Genomic DNA, 21,787 nt, shown 5'->3' with positions numbered 1-21,787 from the left:
ACAGTTGCCAGTCGAATAGGAAAAAAAAAACGTAAGCCTAAGAGTGTATCATTGTGCTAGCATAGATAACTATACCATATTCCCTATGACTAGGTGAATTCTGTCATCATTTGTCACTTTTTCCCTAACATGTCACTGTCATACGTTGGTCCACTCAATAGTGCTCGAGTGTTAGCACTGTGCTGACTGTGGTGTGTCAATTACTGTATGGTGTGTGCCCATGGGTGTTTCTCAATGGAAAATATGAGTCCCACCCACCTTCCTTATATACATACAGGGGCTGTAGCTTGAAAAAGAGCGCAGCGCAGCCAGGACAAGGCGTCTCGCGAACCAAAAGTAAGTGGCAAACGAAATGCACTTTTCGGTTAAATCAAATGTGACCTAGCCTTGTAGATCAAACATTTCCAAACGCGATCGTGCGCGACTAAGTTTCTTGTAAATGTGTTATTGACACGTCGCTTTCCTCAGAAATATTTAATTTACTAGCGAGCCTTCTTCCTCGAAGGATATGATACGCAATAACAAAATGTCTCACAGAGAACATGATAAAAGTAGGCTAAGCTTCTAGGCCTATCGTTATTGACCTATTTGAAACTATGTTTGCGTAATTTGCCTGACAACGCGAAAGGCGGTCTTCGAGAGCTTCGGTAAATTGGCTTGTCTTCTTCTGATTAGTAGGCCTAGTGCAGAAAACCTTTACAACGCAAAATTACTACGAGGAAATACCGAATTTAACGTTTAGCTGTCGCCTGAAAGTCGACCAAAAAGGTACTGATATATTTAAATGTTTTACCTTGGTTCGATGTTGACTGATGTACAATATTTTGCTTCTGTCTATTTTGACAGTTACTGTGCTGTCATTTGGTGTAGAGGCAGTCAGTGTAAGGCTATTCCGAAAACGTTAGTATAAGCGGCGGCCTATGGCTATTCTCTCGTTAATTCAATGTCGAAAATGACATTTAGAATAAGGATGTTTAACTGCCTACAAGTATTTATTTCTTCAAATATTGTGTAATAGGCCAATCATGTGGATGGAAGTAAGACTTATTTTTCTTTGGGGTCTAATACATACAGCAAAATAGTTGTTTGAACTTTTGGATAGGACTGCCTTAACACATTTGAGTCACTCGGTAGTTATTTTCAAAATATCTATTTGTGTATGAGTTCAAGGCCTCAACAGCCAACACCCATCATGTGTATTGTATTGAACAATCCCATCCCCCCAGCAAACATGGTTGGTGTACACAAGGAACCCAAATGGCTACTTACATTTATACACAGGCCTTTATAAATGTGTATCGTTCCTCACATTTATCAATAGAACAGATGTCACATGTCATTGTAATCTATCAAAGCGATTGTGTCAGTTGGTAGCCTAGTTCTTAAATTAGCCTCTATTTGCCACTGATTTGAGGTTTGGTTATTATACAGTAATAGCCTTTATCGGCTTTAGTGAGTAGGCAGAGCAGGGGTCCTAATCAAATGCTATTTTTGTGTAGATGAGATTTCGCCAGTCACAATTTCACTCCAGTATTATACATGCTTAACGTTAGTTAAAATCTGTAAGCCTCAGGACAAAGATAGAAGGGGAAATACATTGTGTTGAAATTAATATTTTGTACATGGGTTAGATGAGAATCATTCATACGTCTTACTCTTTTCGACAGCGTGGTTGATTCCTGTTTGGACTTTGGCTTTCCCGTCAAAACAGTACGATTTATTATTTCGACATTTTGTGACGTTCGAGCACACATATTTTTTTGAGGCTTGTCTACTGCCGCGTTCACGAGGTAGTCGGAACTAGGAAACTCGAACATTTCCGACTTGTTAACTGGTTGAAGTTAATCACGGGTCGCGTTCAACCAGTTAGCTATAGTTATACAAATCTTTGCCATTGACCCTTCGTCCGTGATTGGGCAACAATGGGAAGTCTTCAAGTGTTTGTCATTCAACGACAGACGACTAGTTTTCATGCAGTTTTCCACTTGAGAAGATATCTAAGATATTGCATAACTAAGACCTCGTCTTCACGTCTACTGGCTACAGCATCTCAAGAGGGACAAACAGTACTATTGCCGCTTTTTTCTCGTTTTTCAAGCTAAGGTATTTTAAGGTAATATGCGAAAGTCTACTCGAGTTCTGCAAGGAGTAAACCGAATCTATGGATGGACGCCTTTAGGCTGTAGTTTTATACGCATGCACAGTACATTAAATAGGGGATGAAATTGTAATACCAGTGTAGTAAGTCTTTACATCATAAATATTATACTGTATCAATCAGTGACGTCACTTGCTCTGAGACCTTGAAGTAGTAGTTCCCCTTGCTCTGCAAGGGCCGCGGCTTTTGTGGCGCGATGGGTAACGATGCTTCGAGGGTGACTGTTGATGTGTGCAGAAGGTCCCTGGTTCGCGCCCGGGTATGGGCGAGGGGACGGTTTAAAATTAAACTGTTACATTGATGCTGTTGACCCGGATTACTGGTTGCTGCGGAAAAAGGAGGTCAAAAGGGGGGTGAGTGTAACAGATGTGAAACGGCTAGTTTAGTTAGCGTGGGCGCTAAATAGCGTTTCAATCAGTGACGTCACTTGCTCTGAGACCTTGAAGTAGTAGTTCCCCTTGCTCTGCAAGGGCCGCGGCTTTTGTGGAGCGATGGGTAACGATGCTTCGAGGGTGACTGTTGATGTGTGCAGAAGGTCCCTAGTTCGCGCCCGGGTATGGGCGAGGGGACGGTCTAAATTTGTACTGTTACACTGGCAACACCAAAAGTAACAACAGCAAAGGTTGGGTCATTTGAAATGTAGTATTTCAGTGTACACTAAGGCTTTAAATAGTTATTCTCCCATTTTAATACATTATTTCTCAATTACTATTCGAGATACACACTGTATGTATGTCTTCTTCCAGATGGCATTTCTTTGTGCTAGATTTCTGGAAAATACTCAATTTCATGAACATAGTAGTTCCATTTCACACAGTATTACCCAACCCATAAATTGTCCATGTTAACAATTAAGCCATCAGCTTAGGGAACACAGATTCCTTAAACCTTGGGTCATCCTGAGGAATTCAGCCTTATTTCTCCTCCACAGCTTAACTTCATTGAGGGTGGAGGGGCCCACTGTGTATATGGGCGTGTTTCTAGCTCTGTAGTTGCTATGGACACCACAACACCAACCTATGTGTTCACGCCACAATTTGAGTCATAAAACTTTGTTTTACAACAAACAGATGAGTGGCACTGACTGTGTGTCCAACTGCCATATTGTGTGTCTGTAAGGCAGGAGGTGTTCCTGTCATGACCTGACCAGGAACAGAAAAACTCCTGGCTTTATAAAATGCATTTACACATTAAACAGGCCTTATATTTTGATATTTTTTCTTTATTTCAGACCATAAACCATGAGCTATCCAGGATACCCTCCTCAAGCCGGTGGCTACCCACCCCAAGCCGGAGGCTACCCACCCCAAGCTGGAGGCTACCCACCCCAAGCCGGAGGCTACCCACCCCAAGCCGGAGGCTACCCACCCCAGGCTGGAGGATACCCACCTCAGGCAGGCGGCTATCCCCCTCAAGCCGGGGGTTACCCCTCTCAGGCTGGAGGTTACCCCCCTCAGGCTGGTGGCTATCCTCCACAGCCTGGAGCTGGAGGGTACCCAGCCATGCCCCCAGCAGGTAAGGCCTCAGCTCAACAGATCATGATTGTCCTAAAATATGCAGACACGTCCAGTATTTCTTACAGGTACAAGGTATATGAAATGTAATGTAATCTAAGGGAGACACAGACAGACAGACAGAAACATAAAGACATGGTCAAGAAAAGAGAATAGGGTACTGCTGGACAAACTCAGAGACTGAGTCCTTCTGTCATCCTGTATCCCAGGGCCAGAGATCATCATGAGGTTTAGATGTAATGTTGTGGTGCATGCGTTGTGTTTTCTAAACAACCTCTGCTGTGCTGAGAGACAACACTCACAGACCAACTAGTATCTGACACAGTCCTCCCATTCTGTGTGCCCTGAGAATCATTCCATATCTGCTGACTAGAAGCAGAGGTTAGTCACATACATTGGCAAGTGTGAACAGTTCATTGCTAGTCCTGGTGTCTCATTCCAAAGTCAATGTATTTACCTCTCTGGCCTAGCACAATCACCAGACATTTATTGAAACCTTCCTATGAAATCTTAGCACTTTCTATGTGGTTTCTATGTTGTTTTTGGTAACATAATTTATCGATTGATTGTTTAAAAGCATATACAGCCACAACATCATAGCAAAAGCCGTACATACTACATACATACTATTATAATAATAATCCTATATCAGTTTGTCAGTGATATGCCATAAACTGGTTAGTGACATATTCACCCATCTATGTCACCTGTTGCAGGTAGTTGGGGAGGTGGTGCTGGTTTCCCCACCATAGGTGTTGATAATCTGTCCAACCCTGGATTCAACGCAGGCAATCTTCCAGGCATGGTAAGTTTGGCATGAAAATACATCCATCCCCCCAAATCACACAGAGAATATTCTCAACATGCCTGTACTTCATCCCTCTTCAGATCATTGCGTTAAATATTTCAGTTAGCATGAATTGCATGGCCAATATTGGAAATCACAACCCAATTGTTGACTGGTAAGACTTTTATAAAAAAATAATCTGTTGCAGCTTTCTTGTTAACCTTTCTTCAAAATCTCCCTTGCATGACGAACATAATATGGCTCGTAATTAGCTAAGATACTGCTTCAAAAATGTTATAATTTTCTGCAACCTCCTCTTTCACTGTTGTAATCCTTCATAATTACATGTTTTGTATAATTTCTTTATGTTGCATTGTCTTTGATTTCCTTTGTAATCAAAACACAACAGCAGATGCTGTATTACCTATAATACATGATTGATCATCTGCAAAACAGCTTTTCGTGCATAATAGTTTAAACCAATCAGCGTACTGTCTGTGCAAATTTTTATTGGATGCCCATTTCTCTTCCAATCACAGGCCAACCAGATCTCATCATCCATGGGGGGCTTTAACCCCAACCCTGCCATGTTCACCCCTGGTGGGTACCCCCAACATTCCCCCCAGCCCCCTAACCAACAGCCCCATGGCCTGTACCCACAGCCAGGTGGGCAGATGCCCCAGACTCAAGGCCCAGGCATGGGCTACCCAGGCCAGCCCATGCCTGGCTACCCACAGGCACCCTCACCCAATCCCTCCATGCCTGGTTACGGAGGAGGACCAGCGCCTAACCAGCCCATGCCAGGGTACCCTCGTGCCCCGTCGCCCAACCCGTCCATGCCAGGATACGGAGGTGGAGCCATGCCCGTCGCTCCTGCCATCAACGTAAGAGACACTGGGAAGATTTTATCCTATTGTGACAATAGTACTTCAAAATACTATTTAGGACAGGTATACATCCTGTTAAGTGTCCATACTTCATCCATGGGTTTCAATTTGGATATCTGAGTGTTCTGCAATAATATTGGTATGTTTCTATAGTTTTCTGTTTCTTCTTGAGATGTCAATGATTAGAGATTTGACAGGAGTTTTACTGGCAGCTAACACTGAAAGGGTAAAACAATCTGGAAAATGCCCTCTTCTTCCCTGTTCCTCCAGAGAGGATTCAGGGGAACCATCAAAGATTATCCAGGAGCAGACCCCCTGAGAGATGTGGAGGTTCTGAGGAAAGCCATGAAGGGCTTTGGTGAGTTGGTTACATAGGCCCAATCAAGAAACAGCTCCTTATACACTATAGGGGTCTAGTGAGTAAGTTAGACCCTCTTCAGAAACAACCCCTACACCCTCTATAGGGGTCTAGCGAGTGAGAGACTATGTCCAAATACCCATACTAGTGTACCACATGCTTAAAGTGCACAATATGCACTCCTGACTGGCTTGAGGTGGGGCAGGGCTGAGTGCGGGTGCATTTTCCAAATTCAACGGACATGTCTCGTATTAACCAGCCTGATAATATCTCATTTCCAATTCAATGAATTTCTCTAAACATAATAGGAATTGTTTTAGGCCTACTCAGGCTGGTTATAGTCAGACTATACTGTAGACCATATAGCCAATCTATGCTATCTAAAAAGGACTAAGACAGAAACAGATCATTTGGTTTCATTTCAACATACTTAGTTAATAGGCTGAATCTACCACATACCCAAAACTGGAAATGCAAAATGCAAAACTGGAAAAAGTGACCTATTAGTGAAACCAAAGTACTGTAACATATAAATTACATAAAATAGCCAAGTACACACCAAAACTTTTCAAATGTTGTAATCAATAGGCTATTGCAAATGAAACGTGGACAGTCGGGTGCATCGCAAATTCTGAACCACTGGACAGCAACATAACCACTGATCATAGGGAAGGAGATCAGAATGACTGCTAAGGCTTGATCAATAAATTAAATAATGAAAGGTTCAATATGCAGAAATCTCTCCGCCATTTCCTGGTTGCTAAAATGTTAATAATTTCACCTAATTTCAGTGTTACAAAACAAGCACTCCGTGTAGAGAATCATTGTACCATCTAAACAGCTGTGAAATATATTTTCCAGAACCAATAATATAGTATTTTCAACTGTTTGAAGCTGGTGTACAAAACCGAAAGGAGAAGACGCAAAAACTAAACTTAAGAACCCTCTTTAGACTTTCTTTCAATGCAAAAGACAGATCTATAACTCACATTTCTATGTTAATTTGGTTGAGTCACCCCAAAAGTTACATGTTGCAGCTTTAAATAGGTAGCCTAGCCTACAAAACTAAAACAATTAATATGCTCAAATCAAAAGGCCTGATTAACATGACATCAATAACACAGCCACATCCCGAATCCCAGTGCCGACACATTCACAAATCAAAAGATGGTTTTGTATTTAGTTTAAAAGCTCTGACAAAAACCAAGAGAACAAAAAACACTTCCCAATGAGAAAACAGAAACATTTCTGTTTTCAAAGATGTAGCCTACCATGTAATACTTGATCATTTTAAGAAGAACAAAAACTACAGCCTACATTTGAACAAAACCTCAGAAGCTTCTGTCACGGCATTCATTGGAAGAAGAGGAATCGCCAGACCAAAATGCAGCGGGGTACGTGTTCATCTTTAATATACTGAACACTAAGATACAAAATAGGAATAACCAAAACAGTTCTGCAAGGTGCAACCAACACTAAACAGAAAATAACCATCCACAACTAACAGTGGGAAAACAGGCTACCTAAGTATGGTTCTCAATCAGAGACAACGATAGACAGCTGTCCCTGATTGAGAACCATACCCGGCCAAAACATAGAAATACAAAACCTAGACATACAAACATAGAATGCCCACCCACATCACACCCTGACCAAACAAAAAATAGAAACATACAAAGCAATCTACGGTCTGGGCGTGACAGCTTCGCTATTCGGCATCTTCCCAATTAACATTTTAATGCAATGGTCTAAATCAGCGTCACTCAGTGTTTCTTGTTAGTCTTAAACAAATCTACTTTGAAACAAAAGTTTACACCTCACACACGTGGTTATGGGCCCGGAAGACACATTTCAGTTGAATGCATTAAATTGTACAACTGACTAGGTATCCCTTTCCATGTCAGACATAGAGTTGAGATGTATTACATTTTGAGTTTGCATTCCAATATTACACTATAAACTGTACATCACAGAAGGGCGATTTGGTCATTCCACTGCAGGAACAGGTTTTAAGTAGCCTAGTTTAGTTGTTTGGCTACTTGTAGAGAACTAGGGCCTATCACACGCAGCACACCTCTTCCAATGCATTGTGGAATAGTGTGCATTGCATTTTACTTGATGAAGCTCAGAAATTAGTATACCATCCTGGCATTTAGGGATCCTGAGTGGCACAGCGGTCTAAGGCACTGCATCGCAGTGCAAGAGCCGTCACTGCAAACCCGGCTTAGATCCCGGGCTGTATCACATCCGGCCTTGATCGGGAGTCCCATAGTGCGGCGCACAATTGTCCCAGCATTGTTTGGGTTAGGGGAGGGTTTGGCCGGGGGACTTTACTTGGCTCATCAGGGTAGGCCGTCATTGTAAATAAGAATTTGTTCTTAACTGACTTGCCTTGTTAAATAAAGGTTAAGTAAAATAAATACATTTAAACCATACTCGATTTTGAAAAATAAACTTACTATTAAAAATGGTATTTTCTCATAGTGAAAATGTGCAATTGCGTAGTTTTGCATTATTGGTTGATTTCGGGAGCACATCCCCATATCTGATTATCAACTGTTGTCAAAGCAGAAATTACTATGACATCTGGGCATTTAAAGTATACTAACATTTTTGAAATACATACTATAAAACATATATTTTTTTGCATACTCAAACAGCCTACTATTTTGGATGCAAGTACACAGCCAGTTAAACACCATTCAGAAACCACAAACCTAGCCCCTTATATAGGGGTCTAGTAAGTGAGTTAGATCCAGTCTAATATTGGAACCAGAAACAAAAATTGCAGCTGTTAGAATAGGCCCTGTCCTGAAACAACCCCTTGCCAGTCCCTTATACAATACACACTGTAGATTTGAACAGTTTGCATAGGTATAATCAACACTAGCAGTTATGTTGTCTTCTATTAATGATCATCGATCTTTGAATGACTTAATTATGTATAAGGACCTGGTAATGTTGTGTGCTCAGCTACACTACTTAAAAATTATGTTCTAAATCCACCAAGGGAAATGGATGGGCTGTTTGAATATGTGTTCTGACAGTGGACTTGTCCTACAGGTACTGATGAACAGGCCATCATAGACCTGCTAGGAAGTCGCTCCAACAGACAGCGTGTCCCCATGCTCATGGCCTTCAAAACCTCCTATGGAAAGGTAGCTAATACAGTCATATTGACATTATATTATATTATACTATGTAAGTACAATATACATGTTCTTATAGCTTATTTCTTATTATAGAAAGACAATACAGTGATTATGACCATACATTTTTTTCTTATGCATTCTTTTTTGGAAGGTATTTGAAAGGAATAGGCATGACTCTCACTCCCATTTAAAAACGTGATACCTTATTTATCTAATTAAGTTTTTAGGGAACAATGAAATAATTGTTACAGTGTCATAGAATGGTCTGAATATGTTGCCTTGAAGTGAGAGTCAGAGTATATTCTCTAGTGTGTGCCAGTGATATCTAAACAGCAGCTGTTGGCTCTGCCAGTAAACGACTCGCTGAGGGATCTGATACACTCAGACTTTATTAGCTACAGCCATACCCAGAACACACATGGCACAGCGGTTGAACACACATGGCATAGCAGTTGAACACACATGGCACAGCAGTTGAACACACATGGCACAGCAGTTGAACACACATGACACAGCAGTTGAACACACATGGCACAGCAGTTGAACACACATGGCACAGCAGTTGAACACACATGGCACAGCAGTTGAACACACATGACACAGCAGTTGAACACATATGGCACAGCGGTTGAACACACATGGCACAGCAGTTGAACACACATGGCACAGCAGTTGAACACACATGACACAGCAGTTGAACACACATGGCACAGCAGTTGAACACACATGACACAGCAGTTGAACACACATGGCACAGCAGTTGAACACACATGGCACAGCAGTTGAACACACATGGCACAGCAGTTGAACACACATGACACAGCAGTTGAACACACATGGCACAGCGGTTGAACACACATGGCACAGCAGTTGAACACACATGGCACAGCAGTTGAACACAGATGGCACAGCAGTTGAACACAGATGGCACAGCAGTTGAACACACATGGCACAGCAGTTGAACACACATGGCACAGCAGTTGAACACACATGACACAGCAGTTGAACACACATGGCACAGCGGTTGAACACACATGGCACAGCAGTTGAACACACATGGCACAGCAGTTGAACACACATGGCACAGCGGTTGAACACACATGGCACAGCGGTTGAACACACATGACACAGCAGTTGAACACAGATGGCACAGCGGTTGAACACAGATGGCACAGCAGTTGAACACACATGACATCAGTACTTGAAGTGGACTGAAATAAGTATCTCTACTCATTTGGCCTCTCTAACCCTGTTCTTGGAGAGCCACCCTCCTGGAGATTGTAACTCCAACCCTGTTCCTAGAGAGCCAGCCTCCTGGTGCTTTTCACTCCAACCCTGTTCCTAGAGAGCCAGCCTCCTGGTGCTTTTCACTCCAACCCTGTTCCTAGAGAGCCAGCCTCCTGGTGGTTCACTCCAACACTGTTCCTAGAGAGCCAGCCTCCTGTTGCTTTTCACTCCAACACTGTTCCTAGAGAGCCAGCCTCCTGGTGCTTTTCACTCCAACACTGTTCCTAGAGAGCCAGCCTCCTGGAGGATTTCACTGCCACCCCAGTGGTAACTAACCTGATTCAGCTTATCAAGCAGCTAATTATTATAATCAGTTGTGCTATATTAGAGTTGGATGGTAGCTCTCCAGGAACAGGGTTGGAGGTTAAACCTACAGAACGGTAGCTCTCCAGGAACAGGGTTGGAGGTTAAACCTACAGAACGGTAGCTCTCCAGGAACAGGGTTGGAGGTTAAACCTACAGAACGGTAGCTCTCCAGGAACAGGGTTGGAGGTTAAACCTACAGAACGGTAGCTCTCCAGGAACAGGGTTGGAGGTTAAACCTACAGAACGGCACCTCTACAGGAACAGGGTTGGAGGTTTTAACCCTACAGAACGGTAGCTCTCCAGGGACAGGGTTGGAGGTTAAACCTACAGAACGGTAGCTCTCCAGGGACAGGGTTGGAGGTTAAACCTACAGAACGGCACCTCTACAGGAACAGGGTTGGAGGTTAAACCTACAGAACGGCACCTCTACAGGAACAGGGTTGGAGGTTAAACCTACAGAACGGCACCTCTACAGGAACAGGGTTGGAGGTTAAACCTACAGAACGGTAGCTCTCCAGGAACAGGGTTGGAGAGCCCTGCACTATACTATATAGACTTACTACCAATATTGTAAAAGAGGTGCCAGTCCTCAAGCAGTACAGAAAATGACGGTGTCTGTATTCAAGTCAGAAAATTCAAGGGGCTTGTTCGCTGTATTGCTGAGCACCGGCCCAACTCAAAGACTGCTTGGATAGCATTGAATTATACCAAGCTTGTATCCCCTTACCTTCCCAGGATCTGGTTAAGGATCTTAAGTCCGAGCTGTCAGGGAACTTTGAGAAGCTGGTGCTGGCCATGTTGAAGACTCCATCCCAGCTTGATGCATACGAACTGAAGGAAGCCATTAAGGTTTGTGAAAGGGTTTTTATAATCACTGACATATTCCCTCTTCTTAACATATGTGTGTGTGTGTGTGTGTGTGTGTGTGTGTCTGTGTGTGTGTGTGTGTGTTTGTGTGTGTGTGCATGAAAACTAGTAATATTTTGTTTTGTGTTATTTTTGTGTTATTAACTAGCTAAACTAACTTAAAGAACAGAGAAAGACAAATAATACTTGGTATATAATAATATGCCTGTTATAATTTCCCAGCCATTCTCTGCTGTATGTTCTGACAGGGCGCAGGGACAGACGAGGCCTGTCTGATAGAAATCCTGTCCTCTCGCTCCAATGCAGAGATCAAAGAGCTCAACCAGGTCTACAAGACAGGTGAGTTACATACAAACACTGTTCAGGGAGACAATGTTAACCAGGAAGTTGTATATTTCCTTTCAGAAACACACCACGCCTCTGTTGTATTGGATTGTGGAAGTGGACTGTGTGTGTTATTTCAGAGTATAAGAAGTCTCTGGAAGATGCCATCAGTGGGGACACCTCAGGACATTTCCGTAGACTCCTCATCTCTCTGGCCCAGGTACAGCCTATGGCCCATCGATATAGAAAAGTGTATACATTCTAAATACATATACATCTAGGAACAGTACATATAGATGGATGATTCATTATGTATTGTGTTTGTGCTCTCAGGGTAATCGAGATGAAAGAGAGACAGTGGACATCTCTGTAGCTAAACAAGATGCTCAGGTACCGTGTATTGCCATTTCTTATCTATTACGAACCTTGTGAGGTCTAATCTACATACTGTAGTATGTCTTCAGCATACGTCGGGCCATGAGTTTTTCATGACCACGTGATTTGGGCAGGAAAACTCTGGACTCTACACAACATATTAGAAATCTCTACCTACTCATTGAAAGATGCCTGTGTGTATTGTGTGCCCTCTGTCCAGGCTCTGTATGCTGCTGGGGAGAACAAGGTGGGAACTGATGAGTCCAAGTTCAACGCCATCCTGTGTTCTAGGAGCAAACCCCACCTCAGAGCAGGTAACTACAGGGGAGAGGAATGGTACTGTGACGACAGAAGTTAAATATCTATGAAATGTAAATTAAATGTATATAAAATATCAATTACATGTATATGAAATATAAATTTAATGTAGATGACATATCAATTTAAGGTATATGAAATGTCAGACCTCTGGTGCTCTCCGCTCACCTTGACTCGTAGCTAGAACCTTTGCCGCTACCTTATCCGTGTGTGTGTGTGTGTGTAGTGTTCCATGAGTATCAGCAGATGTGTGGCAGAGACCTAGAGAAGAGCATTGACAGAGAAATGTCTGGAGACCTGGAGAGTGGAATGGTGGCCGTGGGTAAGGGGAAACCTTTTGGTTAATACACACACATGCACTGCCATGCCTATACAGGTCTATCTGGTGTCACACCTACACGTTTCTACACAGGCACATTAACATCACATAGCACCCATAACAACGCACACCACCCACCCACACCACTATGTCTTACTATACTTGTGAGGACATTTTTGGAGCAACAATTGATTCCCATTCAAAGTCATATTTTGGCCTCCCGGGTTGCGCAGCGGTCTAAGGCATTGCATCGCAGTGATAGAGGCGTCACTACAGACCCGGGTTCGATCCCAGGCTGCATCACAACCCGGCCATGATCGGGAGTCCCATAGAGTGACGCACAATTGGCCCAGCGTCGTCCGGGTTAGGGGAGGGTTTGGCCGGAGGGGGCGTTACTTGGCTCATCGCACTCTAGCGACTCCTTGTGGTGCGCCGGACACCTGCAGGTTGACCTCGGTCATCAGGTGAACAGTGTTTCCTCCGACACATTGGTGCAGCTGGCTTCCGGGTTAAGCGGGCGGGTGTTAAGAAGTGCGGTTTGGCGGGTCATGTTTCGGAGGACGCATGACTCGACCTTCGCCTCCCGAGCCCGTTGGGGAGTTCCAGCGATGAGACAAGATCGAGAAAAGGGGGGTAAAATATAAATAATAATAATAATTTCCTAACCCTTACCTTAACCCCGAAGCCTAAAATTGCCTTTTTACAAGTGAGGACTGGCAAAATATCCTCACTTCTCAGAATTTTTGTTGGTTTACTATTCTTGTGACTTCTGGCACTCACAGGTATAGTAAAATGTGTACACACACACGCACCTACAGTACCAGTCAAAAGTTAGTTTTTCATTTTTAAACAAAACTATTTTCTACATTGTAGAATAATAGTGAAGACATCAAAACTATGAAATAACACATATGGAATCATGTAGTAACCAAAAAAGTTTTAAACAAATCAAAATATTTTTTATATTTGAGATTCATCAAAGTAGCCACCCTTTGCCTTGATGACAGCTTTGCACACTCTTGGCATTCTCTCAACCAGCTTCACCTTGAATGCTTTTCCAACATTCTTGAAGGAGTTCTCACATATGCTGACCACTTGTTGGCTGCTTTTCCTTCACTCTGTGGTCAAAATCATCCCAAGCCATCTCAATTGGGTTGAGGCCAAATTTATTGAATGTGTTAACACCAATGAGCTTGAAAAGTATTGGGACAGTGATAAATGTTTTGTTGTTTTGGCTCTTTACTCCAGCACTTTGGATTTGAAATGATACAATGACTATGAAGTTCCTGTCCACTTTAATTTGGGGGCATTTTCATCCATCGGGTGAACTGTTTAGAAATTACAGCACTTTGTTTACGTAGTCCCCCAATTTTAGGGAATCAAAAGTATAGGGACAAATTCACTTATATGTGTATTAAAGTAGTGAAAAATGTAGTATTTAGTCCCATATTCCTAGCACGCAAGGATTACATGGAGTTTGGGACTCAAAACTTGTTACACTTCTACATGAATGTGGATGCTACCATGATTACAGATAATCCTTAATGAATCGTGAATAAGTGAGTGAGAAAGTTAAGAGGCATAAATATCACACCACCCAAAAATGCTAACCTCCCCTGTTATTGAGGTTAGCATGTCTTATGGGTATGATATTTGTGCATCTGTAACTTTCTCACTCATACAGGCAAGTGATTTTTTTGGGCCTCCAAAAATTGTTTTTGGTCAAAGACTGTAAAATCACCAGAAATTCAGCCAAAAAATGGTTTAATTTAGGAAATCTGTTCCCAAGTCTTCCCACGAAAAAAAAGACGTGATTGGGTAAAATCAAATATTCAAATCAAATCAGATTTTATTAGTCATTATTAGTTGAATACAACAGTTAAATGCTTACTTACAAGTCCCTAACCAACAGTGCAGTTTAAAAAATACAAATAAGAATAAGAAATAAAATGAACAAGTAATTAAAGATCAGCAGTGAAATTACAATAGTGAGACTATATACAGGGTGTACCGGTACAGAGTCAATGTGTGGGGGAACCAGTTAGTCGAGGTAATATGTACATGAGTTATTAAAGTGACAATGCATAGATAATAACAGAGAGTAGCAGCGGCAATGCAAATAGTCTGGGTGGCCATTTGATTAGATGTTCAGGAGTCTTATGGCTTGGGGGTAGAAGCTGTTTAGAAGCCTCTTGGACCTAGACTTGGTGCTCCGGTACCGCTTGCCGTGTGGTAGCAGTGAAAACAGTCTATGACTTGGGTGGCTGGAGTCTTTGACAATTGTTAGGGCCTTCCTCTGACACCGCCTGGTATAGAGGTCCTGGATGGCAGGAAGCTTGGCCCCAGTGATGTGCTGGGCCGTTCGCACTACCCTCTGTAGTGCCTTGCGGTCAGAGGCCGAGCAGTTGCCATACCAGGCAGTGATGGAACCAGTCAGGATGCTCTCGATGGTGCAGCTGTAGAACCTTTTGAACCTTTAGAACCTTTGTCTTGATCACGTTGAGGGAGAGGTTGTCCTGGCACCACATGGCCAGGTCTCTGACCTCCTCCCTATAGGCTGTCTTGTCGTTGTCGGTGATCAGGCCTACCACTGTTGTGTCATCGGCAAACGTAATGATGGTGTTGGAGTCATGCCAGGCCGTGCAGGAGGGGACTGAGCACACACCCCTTAGGGGCCATTGTGTTGAGGATCAGCGTGGTGGATGTGTTGTTATCTACCCTTACCACCTGGGGTGACCTGTTAGGAAGTCCAGGATCCATTTGCAGAGGGAGGTGTTTAGTCCCAGGGTCCTTAGGTTAGTGACGAGCTTTGAGGGCACTATGGTGTTGAATGCTGAGTTGTAGTCAATGAATAGCATTCTCACATAGGTGTTCCTTTTGTCCAGGTGGGAAAGGGCAGTGTGGAGTGCAATAGAGATGGCATCATCTGTGGATCTGTTAGGGCGGTATGCAAATTGGAGTGGGTCTTGGGTTTCTGGTGTTGATGTGAGCCATGACCAGCCTTTCAAAGCACTTCATGGCGACTGACGTGTGTATTACGGGTTGGTCGTCATTTAGGCAGGTTACCTTAGTATTCTTGGGCACAGGGACTATGGTGGTCTGCTTAAAACATGTTGGTATTACAGACTCGGACAAGGAGAGGTTGAAAATGTCAGTGAAGACACTTGCCAGTTGGTCAGCGTAAGCTCACATCCTGGTAATCCGTCTGGCCCTGCGTCCTTGTGAATGTTGACCTGTTTAAAGGTCTTACTCACATCGGCTGTGGAGAGTGTGATCACACAGTCTTCCGGTACAGCTGGTGCTCTCGTGCATGTTTCAGAGTTATTTGCCTCAAAGTGAGCATAGAAGTAGTTTAGCTCGTCTGGTAGGCTTGTGTCACTGGGCAGCTCTCGGCTGTGCTTCCCTTTGTAGTCTGTAATGGTTTGCAAGCCCTGCCACATCAGACGAGCGTCGGAGCCGGTGTAGTACGATTTGATCTTAGTCCTGTATTGAAGCTTTGCCTGTTTGATGGTTTGTCGGAGGGCATAGCGGGATTTCTTATAAGCTTTCGGGTTAGAGTCCCGCTCCTTGAAAAAGGCATCTCTAGCATTTAGCTCAGTGCGGATGTTGTCTGTAATCCATGGCTTCTGGTTGGGAAATGTACGTACGGTCACTGTGGGGACGACGTCATCGATGCACTTATTGATGAAGCCAATGACTGATCTGGTGTACTCTTCAATGCCATTAATATATTCAATCTGTGCTAGCAAAACTGTAGCTTAATTTTTAATTTTTAAAAATTTTTGCTTGTTAGCAGGAATCAGGAGGATAGAATTATGGTCAGATTTGCCAAATGGAGAGTGAGGGAGAGCTCTTTGTTACGCATCTCTGTGTGTGGAGTAAAGGTGGTCTAGAGTTTTGCCGACTTAGGACTGGCAACCCTGCTAAAGGGCCCCACTGGACTGAGGGGCAGCTCCGGACTGTGGGGCAGCTCCGGACTGAGGGGCAGCTCCGGACTGAGGGGCAGCTCAGGACTGAAGGGTAGCTCAGGACTGAAGGGTAGCTCAGGACTGGCTGGCGGCTCTGGCAGCTCCTGGCTGGCTGGCGGCTCTGGCAGGTCCTGGCTGACTGACGGCTCTGGCAGGTCCTGGCTGACTGACGGCTCTGGCAGGTCCTGGCTGACTGACGGCTCAGGACAGACTGACGGCTCTAGCAGCTCAGGACAGACGGGCAGCTCTAGCAGCTCTGGACAGACGGGAGACTCTGGCAGCGCTGGACAGACGGGAGACTCTGGCAGCGCTGGACAGACGGGAGACTCTGGCAGCGCTGGACAGACGGGAGACTCTGGCAGCGCTGGAGAGGAGGAAGCACCTGTAGGCAGAAGACGGAGAGACAACCTGGTGCGGGGGGCTGCCACCGGAGGGCTGGTGCGTGGAGGTGGCACTGGATAGACCGGACCGTGCAGGCGCACTGGAGCTCTTAAGCACCGAGCCTGCCCAACCTTACCTGATTACATGCTCCCGGTAGCCAGGCCAGTGCGGCGAGGGAGGTGGAATAGCTCGCACTGGGCTGTGCTGGCGAACCAGGGACACCATGCGTAAGGCTGGTTCCATGTATGCCGGCCCAAGGAGACGCACTGGAGACCAGATGCGTAGAGCCGGCTTCATGGCACCTGGCTCGATGCCCACTCTAGCCCGGCCGATACGAGGAGCTGGAATGTACCGCACCGGGCTATGCACCCGCACCGGGGACACCGTGCGCTCCACAGCATAACACGGTGCCTGCCCGGTCCCTCTCGCTCCCCGGTAAGCACGGGGAGTTGGCGTAGGTCTCCTACCTGGCTTCGCCACACTCCCGTGTGCCCCCCCCAATACATTTTTGGCTTCCTACCGCGCCGCCGTGCTGACTCCATTCGCCGGTATCCCTCGTCACACTGCTCCAGAGAATCCCAGGCGGACTCCGGCACTCTCCCTTGGTCGACCGACCACCTGTCTATCTCCTCCCAAGTAGTGATACAGTCCAGATCTCGCTCCCATGTCCAGAAATCCTGACATCGCTGCTGCTGCTGCTGCCCGTTACCACGCCGCTTGGTCCTTTTGTGGTGGGTGATTCTGTCACGATCGTCGTAAGAAGCGGACCAAAGTGCTGACACAAGCAACTAACATAGACAATCACCCACAACCCACAATGACAAAACAGGCTACCTAAATATGGTTCCCAATCAGAGACAACGACTAACACCTGCCTCTGATTGAGAACCATATCAGGCCAAACACAGAAACAGACAAACTAGACATCTAACATAGAATGCCCACTTAGATCACACCCTGACCAAACAAAACCTAAAAACATACAAAGCAAACTATGGTCAGGGCGTGACAGTAGTTTAATCTTCCTTTTGGCTCGTCAATTTAATTTTCCAATGACTGCATGTTAGCTAGTAGAACGGAAGGTAATGGGGGATTATTCGATTGCCTACGGATTCTCTGAGGGCAAGCCCGACCTCCGTCCTCTTTTTCTGTCTTCTCTTCACGCAAATGACGGGGATTTGGGCCTGTTCCCAGGAACGCAGTATGTCCTTCATGTCGGGTTCGTTGGACTCGTTAAGGCAAAAAAAAGCTTTTGCTAGTTCGTGGTGAGTAATCGCTGTTCTGATGTCCAGAAGTTATTTTCGGTCATAAGAGACGATAGCAGGAACATTATGTACAGAATCATTGTAAAAATAACACTATTTTTTTAAACAAAAACACTTAAAACATCAGCCATCTTCTACGGTGCCATGATACATGTGCCATGATACATGTCTCATTGTAATCAAGGTATGAAATTATTGTATTTGAAAATGATCTATTTTTGAGCTTAGTTGTGGGAAATTTGCAGTGTACAAATTCTTCTGCCCCCCCCGACCATCGTCTCTGACAAAAATCATCCTGCAGCTGAATCTAGTTGTCTACCCCTGCCTTAAGACACTGCATCTAAGTGCAAGAGGCGTCACTGCAGTACCTGGTTCGAATCCAGGCTGCATTACATCCGGCCGTGATTGGGAGTCCCATAGGGCGGCATACAATTGGTCCAGCGTCGTCCGGGTTTGGCCGGTGTAGGCCGTCATTGTAAATAAGAATTTGTTCTTAACTGACTTGCCAAGTTAAATAAAGGTTAAAAAATACAAAATAAACATAAAAAATATTAATGCAATACGTTTAAATCAAATCAAATGTTATTGGTCACATACACATGGTTAGCAGATGTCAATGCGAGTGTAGCGAAATGCTTGTGCTTCTAGTTCCGACAATGCAGTAATAACCAACAAGTAATCTAACTAACAATTCTAAAACTACTGTCTTGTACACAGTGTAAGGGGATAAAGAATATGTACATAAGGATATATGAATGAGTGATGGATATATGAATGAGTGATGGTACATTAAATTATATTATGTAAGTTAAACATAAAAATATTTTAAAACAGTTTAATTACAGTACATATTTTTGACAGATGACTGACATTACTGCCCCCACTACAAGAATGAAATACTTAAATAAATACATGCAATTTTGTCCTTGAAACATTTAATTGAAATACTGTAGAATTCCATTCATTCCTATGGAGGACTGCTCCTACTGGGGAGTGGCAATATGGCTGACCAGTGGCTTCAAAGCCTCTCAATGGTCAATACATAGCATCAGCAATCTAGGGTTTATATACATCATTGGTTAACACCCATAACTTACTCATTGTTATTGTTGAAAGATGTTATAGAAGATGCTTGAACAATATGTGTTGCCACACTGTTGCTGCCTGAATTAGTAATTGTTGTTGTGTTTTTCCCCACTTGGCTATCATTGCTCAGGTTAATGGTACAGTAACATGCTTTTAGATTCATTTGACTGGATGACATTGTTATCTGACTGTGTATGAAGAGAATATGTCAACCTTACACCCTTGTGATGATGTGGTGTGACGTGTTGTGTGCTTCTTCCATTACGCATGTTCGTCCATACAGAAGTCATGTTGATGTGATGTTTGAAAATGTATTTCACCGCTCAAACTACAGTCATATTTTCTCTGTTTTCTTCAACTCTCAAGTTCAGGTTTCAGATAGTACTTTATATACAATATTTTCAGTTGATTCCCTTCCTATCATTTTAAAATGTTTGGTTCGTTTGAGTTTCCCTCCCCTCGGATCTGTTTGTGCTCTTGCCAGTTCCATTGCTTTCATCGTCAACCCAAACGTTAGCCATGGCAATGACTGACAAGGAGTTGGCATGCTAGCACTAACAGACTGGTAATCGGGCTATGTTATCAGTCCCTCCCTCCATGTAGTTGGGGCTGGTCTAAGGTTTAGTAGGTGATCAGTACATGCTGGGCATTCTAACCCTCTGCTCTCTCCGTGTTCCAGTCAAGTGTATTAAGAACACACCTGCCTACTTTGCAGAGAGACTCTACAAGTCCATGAAGGTAAGACACGTCTGTCTGGGCTGATTACTACATACTGTACATTCACACAGTACCACAGAAATGTTCATGACTGATAAGTGCACATTGTTTAAGTTCATTACATTTCTACTTTCCCAGTTACAATGAAATGACATTGTTATTACTGTAATTGCTTCTGATAATTGTACTCTTCAGATAAGTTCTTAGGTCCAGCCTGACCTGTGTGTTCGTGTTCTCAGGGGGCCGGGACCAAAGACAAAACCCTGATTCGGATCATGGTGACGCGTTCTGAGGTGGACATGCTGGATATCCGTCAGGAATACGTCAAGAACTACGGCAAGTCACTCTACACAGACATCTCTGTAAGTATCTGTCCTCCTCACCACACACACACACACACACACACACACACATACACACACACACACATACACACACACACACACACACCCCACACACACACCACACACACACACACACACACACACACACACACACACACACACACACACACAAACCTCCAACAATGCTACTGTTATAGAGCAGGTTAGGTATTCTAGCATGATGTTCTAGTTTGTTGATGTGTTTGTGTTGTTGTTTTTGTTGTCTATGACAGGGAGACACCTCAGGGGACTATAAGAAACTGCTGTTAAAGCTGTGTGGAGGGAGCGACTAGAGGGACCATGTCAGCTCTCTATGGGATCTCCTCCACACTATATCCATTTACTGACTGGCCTATAATATAATCATTATCATAATATGTGCCATTCTTCCAATCTGTCTGACTGTCTTCCTCTGCACCACAATCAGCAGTTCTGCATGCCATGCCATCCATTTTATCAACGCAACTGTTGTCACATGTTATGATATGAGAACATCATGTCCTAAAGCTGTTCCTTTTCTATATTTTTATGAGCAACAAAGTATATATTTTTCAATAAGTTTTCCTTTGATTGGTATTATATCTTAGTCTATCTGAAAATGCCCTTAAAGGTACAATGTGCAACATTGATTAGATTTGGAATTTAAATCAATATATATATATTTTTTAAAGATATATTTTAATTTAACCAGCCTGTGCCAATATTATGCGTATCTAATTGTACAAGTTAATTCAGTACTAATTGATTTAGCTGAGCAGTGTTGAATACGTTACTCTGATAAGAATAATTAGCAGCTAAAATACCAAAGTGGTCAGTTTATATTTAAGCAGTTAATGCCCGAGTGGGTGTGATATATGGCCAATATACCACGGCTAAGGGATGTTCTTAAGCAGTACCTGGATACAGCCCATGATATATTGGCCCTATACCACAAACCCCTGAGGTGCCTTATTGCTATTATAAACTTGTTACCAATGTATGTAATTAGAGCAGTGAAAATAAATGTTTTGTCATACACGTGGTATATGGTCTGATATACCACGTCTGTCAGCCAATCTGCATTCAGGGCTTGAACCGCCCAGTTTATAATTGTGTTTATATGGTGTGTGTACACTATCACTGTTGTTTACTTTTCTTTACACTCACTCATGTGTTTTCTTCTGTTTGCTACAAGCGTAAGTTTCAAGTTTTTAATGGTGCACAAGTACAGTGAACTGTATTTTTCTTTGAGCATATCTGTCAATATAACTCCAAACGTAAACCTCATTGCATCACAATTCAGTAACGGTGCTCTGATGATGACTACATCTGAAAATAAATGTTGAGAAACATGGC

General features: G+C 43.5%; 1 protein-coding gene across 2 annotated transcripts; it reads left to right on the top strand.

The window, feature by feature from the left end:
- Window positions 1-115: 115 nt before the first annotated feature.
- Window positions 116-21,785, top strand: LOC110530724 (annexin A5). Of its 2 annotated transcripts, none has more exons than XM_021613980.3 (15): window positions 116-336; window positions 3,390-3,673; window positions 4,389-4,477; window positions 4,999-5,343; window positions 5,617-5,704; window positions 8,768-8,862; window positions 11,185-11,298; window positions 11,565-11,655; window positions 11,781-11,860; window positions 11,974-12,030; window positions 12,236-12,329; window positions 12,560-12,655; window positions 20,032-20,090; window positions 20,309-20,431; window positions 20,686-21,785. In XM_021613980.3, exons 2-15 carry the CDS (start codon window positions 3,400-3,402, stop codon window positions 20,743-20,745), a joined length of 1,665 nt encoding a protein of 554 aa, XP_021469655.1. In that variant the 5' UTR covers window positions 116-336; window positions 3,390-3,399; the 3' UTR covers window positions 20,746-21,785. The 2 variants fall into 2 exon arrangements, with proteins under 2 accessions (XP_021469655.1, XP_021469663.1); XM_021613988.3 differs by having other exon boundaries at window positions 270-768.
- The last annotated feature ends 2 nt before the right edge of the window (window positions 21,786-21,787 follow it).

Source organism: Oncorhynchus mykiss, chromosome 1, assembly GCF_057628025.1.
Source record: "Oncorhynchus mykiss isolate SJ-2025 chromosome 1, ASM5762802v1, whole genome shotgun sequence".
Lineage (NCBI taxonomy): Eukaryota > Metazoa > Chordata > Actinopteri > Salmoniformes > Salmonidae > Oncorhynchus > Oncorhynchus mykiss.
Note: the sequence above shows the minus strand (reverse complement) of the source record. Positions and strands in the feature narration are given on the sequence as shown.